General features: G+C 48.6%; 1 protein-coding gene across 1 annotated transcript; it reads left to right on the top strand.

Moving 5' to 3' along the window:
- Positions 1-216: 216 nt before the first annotated feature.
- RIPPLY1 (ripply transcriptional repressor 1) lies at positions 217-3,605 on the top strand. The gene is made up of 4 exons (XM_024988614.2): positions 217-588; positions 1,464-1,518; positions 2,159-2,223; positions 2,782-3,605. The coding sequence occupies exons 1-4, from the start codon at positions 443-445 to the stop codon at positions 3,041-3,043; spliced, it is 528 nt and encodes a 175-aa protein (XP_024844382.1). The 5' UTR covers positions 217-442; the 3' UTR covers positions 3,044-3,605.
- The last annotated feature ends 3,694 nt before the right edge of the window (positions 3,606-7,299 follow it).

Genomic DNA, 7,299 nt, shown 5'->3' with positions numbered 1-7,299 from the left:
CTCACTGTACTGGTCTCTCTCCCCAGCACCTGACAACTTTCTGTGGTTTCTAAGGCACTTCCCTTGTTCCCTTCCCTCAGGCCTTGCTACCACCTGGGGAATTTGCACAAATGGTGTTCGATTTGCCCCTTTTGTGTTTTCCTTTCTGACTTGGAGGTAAAGAACTGCCCTCCCCCCTGCCTATGGACTCTGTTTATTCAACTGGGAGAAATTTCACACCCAGGAACACGGGTATCCCTCCCCCAGCCCCTTTTCCTAAATCTTCACACACACACACACACACACACTGCTCCCCAGGTATCTCATCCTGACATGTCCCTGAATAATTTATGAGTCCAGGCAGGCCTTATAAAAAGTTTGTCTCCCAGGAAAAGCCAGAAAAGTGCGGGACACTCTGAGGAATCACAGCCCCCACAGCCTGCCTGGCCTTTACACCCTAAGGATGGACCCTCCTGCCCCCGCTGCTGCCACCCCTGCTCTGGCCCTGGCCTCAACTCCAGCCCTAGCACAGGACTCCCTGGCACTGCCCTACCTGGGAAACCCATTGCCCCTTCTCTCCTCTGGACAAGAAGTAAATAAACATGAACGGTAAGTGGAACTTGGCCTTTGGTCATTTGAACTCAAGCTTAGTGGGGTTCCTGGGACAACAAAGGAAATAAGAAGTCCAGGGCCCCCCTGTTCTCTGTGCTCCCTCCACAACTCAGACTCTAATATCTCAGCTGGCTCTTCACCTCACTAATCCCTCTGATTGACAGGAGGAGACTTGGGGACAGTGGGCATTGCCAAAGCTGAAAACTGAGCAGCCAGGCCCTCGTGTGCCAAGTTGCTCAGTCCACTGAGGGGCAAAGGGGAGACTACCAGAAAATCTGGATTGGACAGGACCTAGGCTGAAGAGCAGGGAACGAGGTTCAAAGTGCCAAGAGGCTAATGACCAAGGGGCTGTCTTTTTCCGGACCACACCATAAGCTTTCCATTTGCTTTTTTCATTACCTTTTGAAGTCTAGTGAGAAAGCAGTGGACCCAGAAATATATTTGGCCCCTTTCCCCATCCCAGGAAGAGGGCAGAACTGTGAGCTCTACTTTGGGGGGCAGGAGGTAGGGGGCAAGATAGTTTCTACCCAACCCTCATTCATTCCTCCAAACGTTTAACCGTTCACTAAACATTGACCAAAACACCTACTGTGTACCAGGCATTATGCTTAGGTGTTGGGGATTCAGATACCATTGAACATAAATCTGCCCTTAAGAAGCTCTAAGGTAACTAAACAGATAACCATCCAACAGATGTGATAACACTGTTGAAGCAGAGGAGTGCCATCTGTCTTGACCTAGACTCAGGGTCCTTAGGAAAGTCTTCCTGCAGGAGATGGAATCCGAATCAAGTTTTTGGAGGGCTTCTTTTCTTATCTCAGGGAGGCCAGACTCTTTCTCCTCCACCAACTAATCTCTCCTCTTTGTCCTAGAGGAGCTTGTCTTTGGAGGCCCTGGCTGACCTCTACAAATGACCTCCCCAGGCAGGTGAGGAAACGTGTGGATTTGGTGAGTTGGAGCCCCTGTCCCACGTGTTCACACACACGCATGACCACGTGCAGGCACTCAGACCTGGTCCCTTCCCAGAGGGGCCCCCAATCTCTGACCTTCAACTCAGGCTGTAGACCCGGAAAAGCACTTTCTCAGCCTTGCCCACTTTTGAGTCCCACAACAGCTCTAGGAGGAAGGCAGGGAGCCGAGGCCTCTGGGGCAATTTAGCTGTGCAGAAAGCTGAGCCCCAGAGCATGAGAGGGACATGGGCAGGCTCCACGGTGCATGTGAAGTGGGGCTAATGCTAGAATCATGGTCTCCTGGCACCCAACCGTGGCATTCTTTCCCACCCCCCCACCCCACCCCCGCATCTTTGCTGCTCAGTAGAACTCTGTCCCCTGGACCATCTCCAAACAGGTGTTAGAACAAGGACAGGAAAGCAAACAACCCCCCGGACTCTGTCCACTTGTTGTTCAACTAGAATCAGGACAGATCCCCTTATGGGACGGGGTACTGAACCCCAGAGATGTCTAAGATCTTTTCTAGATCATCTTACCTACAGGTTGCTGACCCCTGATACAGAAGAGGCAGTTATCTGACCATGCACTTTGAGCCACATGCGTTTTGCTTTTGACAGGCCCCCGGTGGGACAACAGGTGCCAAGGTCACCAAGGTTGACTTTGAGTTCCATCACCCGGTCAGGTAAGCTTCTGGCACGAGGCACAGAGCCTGATGTAGATCTATTAGCCTTTTAAATCCTCACAACAGCACTATGAGGCAGGAGGAGGGAGGTACTGCTATGATCACTCTTTCACAGACCAGGAAATGGAAGCTCAGAGAGGTTAAGGGACTTGGCCAAGGTTGCCTTCCCTGGAGTCACTGTCAGTGACCCCTAAGAATGAGCCCCTGTGGAGAGATCAGTGAAGAAAGCCTTAGTAGGAGATGGAGGACACAGGGCTAGAAAATTCTTGGCTGCAGGCCTTCTGGGGTGGGGAGTAGGGAGTGGGATCAGTTGCAGGATTGATATATGCCAGGCTTGGGTCTCTTCACAGCTATAGGCCCACCAGACATGACCTTTCTGCATGGAGCCATTTTGTAACACTCCAGAAGGTTCTGTTACAAAGCTCCCTTTCTTCTTTTTCCATCTCACCCCATTACTGCAACTAAGAGTTTAGGGGCTGGCTTCCTTCTTGGTCCTACTGACCCTTCTGCACATGGCAGCCTATCCAAGTTGGGACCATATTTCTTCTCTGTCCACAGACTCTTCTGGCCTAAATCCTGCTCCTTTGACTACCTGTACAGTGATGGGGAGATTTTACTGAAGAACTTCCCTGTCCAGGCAACCATCAACCTCTATGAGGACTCAACCAGTGAGGAGGAGGAGGAAGTGGAGGAAAGAGAAGAGGAGGAGAAAGAAGAAGCAGATGGAAAGGGGCCAGAAGGGTGTGTGAAGGTACCAGGGTCAGCACCACACAGGGCAACAGCTCATTCTCCCTCCCTGCCCCTGACCTGTCCCAACTGAACCAGTTAGTCTGATGGGGTTCATTATGCCTGGCAACATTTCAGGGCATTGATTAGCCAGGAATTCCCAGGAACAGTTCTCTGGATTGAAAGTTGGGTCCTCAAGTTACCAGCTCACCCTGGCTACACCCAACAGATCTGTTAGCCCAGCCCTCTGGCATCTTATTGGGTTGCTGTTGTGTTGCCAACGAGAGGGTCCTAGGAACTCTAGGGGAAGGAAAACTTGCTTTCTGAACCCCCCAGGGAGCAGATGAGGATGAAGCCTGCCTATGCAGAGAACTGTCACTCTTCAGGGCTCTGACTTCCCAACCATTCAGGTGGCCATGAAGTCCTGTCTTCCTGTGGTAAGCCTGATTTCTGGCTTCACCTCCATGGATGCAATACCAACACCAGTTGGGGTGCCTTTCTGACGGACCTTGCAGGAAGGAAAGGGGACATCTAAAACATCAGTCTACTTTGGGGATCGCTTCCCTTTTGGTTGTTATCTACTGGGGTCTGTATTTTGGCATGAGACCAATCAGGAGAAAAATAAACTAGATGATGTTTACCTTTTTTCCTGGAACTGGACTGATTTCTTAACTGAACTCTGCCCATGTTTTGAAGTCATGGGCAGAGGGTCAGAAACCAGCTCAAGGCCAATCCATTGCTCTACCTGAGGTCAATTGACAGATCTTTCTTCACAGGGATGTACCACGGGAGGCCCACCATGGGGCCAGGCCTTCTTGGTCAACTTGTGCAATCAGATTTGATTAAACCTTAAAGACAGCTTGGGAAGGGGGAAAAAATGGACCTCAGAGGGCAGCTTAAAAGTCAGAAGCAGAGCTGGAGGTGGGGGAAGGTTAGAGATGCAGCATCAGCTGAGCCTTGATGATGAGCCTGTGCATGTGGGGAGGGGCCTTGAGAGGCGACCAAGTCCTAAAATTGTTACCTTCTCAAGTCCCTTTGTATCTGCCATAGCTCAGCTCCTCAGACTCACCCCTGTCCCAAACAGCCTTTGAGTCATTTTCTTGCCTCCAGCATGTTCCACTGCAATTCATCCTCCACATGTGTGCGTGTGTGCTAAGTTGCTTCAGTTGTGTCTGACTCTGTGTGACCCTATGGACTGTAGCCCACCAGGCTTCTCTGTTCATGGGATTCTCCAGGCAAGAACAGTGGAGTAGGTTACCATGTCCTTCTCTAAGGGATCTTCCTCAACCCAGGGATCAAACCCTTGTCTCTACATCTCCTGCATTGGCTGGAGGATTCTTTACCACTAGTGCCCCTGGGAAGCCTACAGGCCACTAGATCAGACCATGCTGTGCCCGCTGCTCAAAGCCCTACCACTGCTTTTCATTGCCTCAGCAATAGTTGGACTTTGTTTTATAAGTCACAGATCTTTCTGGGAATCTATAGCTTTTCTACTCAGACACTCACAAATCAAGTCCTCAACTTGATATTCTAGGCTGTTCAATTGCCAGTTCCTGCTTGTCTCTTTAGACTTGTCTCTCAACACTTGAAGCTCATGCTTCCTGTCTTTGAATGTGTCATGGATTCTAATCCCTCTGTGGCTTTAATGCTGTCTGGAATGCTTTTTCACTTTTGTCTGATAAGCTCCCATGCATCCAACAGGACTAGCTCAAACACCTCTCCTGTGAGAAGTCTCCCCAGACTCCCAAGCCCAGGCTGGGTGCCCCCATCATTCAGTACCTCAGCCTTCTACCATAGCATCTACCTCTCCTCCTTTGCAGTAAGATGGGGCCGTGTTTGATATCACCACGTGACTTTTTTGCACAGCACACTGTCTGGCACAAGAGAGGTGCCCAGGAAATGCTGAAGGAAAAAGATTTGCAGATCTTTTAAAAACAGTTCTTAGTAGAACCACCTCCATCCCCTCACTTGCTGGCTTCCCATGTCTTTGCCGAGCTACAGACAGGACAGGGTAGCATTATCTGATTCAGGAGCAGAACACTGCCCATCTTTCTTTCTCTCCTCTCTCAACTTAAGACAGGTTGCTCCAGTTCTGAGCCCTCACTGGGACTTCCCTTAATTGGACACAGCCTTGGGCAGCCCACCAAACACACACTGGTGCCATCTATTGGTCAAAATTTAACTTCGTTCCTTAATTAAGCCTGCCAGGCAGTTGACCTTTGATCACTTTAATCCTTTTAGGCCATTCTGTTTCTGCTTGTAGGTAAAGTGGAATTTACCAATCTTCTAGCTGTATAACCTTGGGCTACTTATCCACTCTGACCCCCAGTCTCCTCATCTGTAAAATGGGAAAAGTCATGGTACTTCCTCTCAGGGTTGTTGTAAGGATTCAGTGAGATAATATATGTCAAGTACTTAGCACAACTCCTGGCACATGGTAAAAGCACACAATAAGTAGTGGTATTCATAGCAATCACCGTTGTAGCAGTGGTTATTATTAATTTTATGTTAGAAATCAGCTAGTAGGCTAGAGTCAGCTAATGACTGGATTTATTCAACTAAAGATTGATTTATCAGTCATCTCCACCTGATCTCCCTGGCACCATTTGATGGTTTACCAATCTCAGGATGTATTGTTTGTCCCCCATTAAGCAAACAAACAAAAGGAAACAGAGACCAAATGTGGCTTCAACTTATTTTCTGAGCTTCAGCAGGAACACCCTTCTTTTGAATTGAATGCAGAGGGCCAACATACAAGACAGATAAAGATGGAGCTGCCCCGGGAATTACAATGGGAGACACAGAATTCCTACTTTGGTGTCCTCTCTATGTAAACGAACTCTCTTCACCCCCTTTTTGTGAGGTACCCTCAGAGGTCTCTAGATGGTGTGAGACTATTTGAAACCACTATCCTAAGAGTTAAACCAAGGTTGATTTGAAGTTGAAGAGGGATTAGTATTTTTAACATGTCCAGTGTTCTGATTAAAACCCTTGTTTGGGGTCCTAGGCTCCCAGCATTCCATTTCATTTGAGCATTTAATAGCTCAAAAATTGCTCAAGTCCTTGTACCATAGGTAGTAGGAGTTTAAAATCTTTGGAATCCCAATATCTTTGGTTTTAGGGTATTATGTAGCATAGAATTACAAATCCTTAAATCCCCAGTGGCTTAAAGACCCTAAAACCCTTGGAGCAGTAATTCTTAACTCAGTGAGCTCCTCTTACTTCCCTCTCTCCTCCCCCTTACTGAGCATGTGCCATTGGTCAGTGGCAGCCATTTTGTCTCATTTTCCTCCCAGTCCCTTGCCCTGAAATGGCTTCCAATCCTCTTCCCCCGACATAGTTGCTAAGTGATTGGAAGTCACTGTTCTGACTAATCAGAGTACAGTGTGAGTTGCTTTGTTGTCATGGATGTATCCATTCATTGTAGCAACGTCAAATCCAGTGCACAGACTTGGGGTGGGGGGAATCTTTGCAAAACTGAGTCCTTCCCCTGGCTCCACCTAGCTGGCCCACCCTAGGTGCCCATACGTCCTCACCCCAGCACTACTCCTCCTGTTCCCCCATAGCAATGAGAACAGGGTACTTTGGTTGAGTGCAATCTTCATTTGAGCTGGGACTTGAAGAATGGGCCCAGGTAGAGATGGAGAGAGAAAACTTTCCACAAAGAGGCAGCTGTGTGAATTCCTTCATTAAATGAATGTTCATTGAGCACCTCCTCCATGCCAGGCATTAATATTATAGTGATTAAGAGCATGAGCTTTGGAGGCAGATGTACCTCAGTTCAAATCCCATATCTGACACTGCTGGTTCCATCATAGGCCCACTCCCCTCAGGTGTCAAGGTCAGTTCTCTACGCTCAGCCTTCTCACTACATCTCTGTAGTCCTTGATTATATCACTCACACAGTCACACACATACACGCTGCATATGCTCGTTAAGAGTTGCCTATTTTCTCCTCTGTTTCTGTAAAGGAAAGCCCTCTCTCCAACCCCAGTGGTTGTTACCAACTCCATCTCTCTCCTCTTCTCCCGGACTGTACCTGTGTGGTTATCTAGTGGGCAGTTGGTCTCCTCTTCGACCCAGGCCCCTGTTGTAAAATGGTGGCCAATCCTCCTCCCAAACAAAGTTGTTAGGTGGCCTGAGTTCACTGTTTAGACCTCTCAGGGGCCTGGTGTTGGTTACTATGTTTTGGGTTTACTCCCCAGCTGGCAAGACTTGTAGCAACCTCTGGGCAAGTGCATAAAGCCAGGTAGAAAACCTGGCAAAGAACCAGTCTTTAGGAAGTGGTAGTCACACGTTCTCCAAGGCACTTGCTGCTCGCATTAGCCACCATGATCTCCTATGCTACTA

This window comes from Bos taurus, chromosome X (genome assembly GCF_002263795.3).
Source record: "Bos taurus isolate L1 Dominette 01449 registration number 42190680 breed Hereford chromosome X, ARS-UCD2.0, whole genome shotgun sequence".
Taxonomy (NCBI): domain Eukaryota; kingdom Metazoa; phylum Chordata; class Mammalia; order Artiodactyla; family Bovidae; genus Bos; species Bos taurus.
This window is presented reverse-complemented; position numbering and strand designations above follow the sequence as displayed.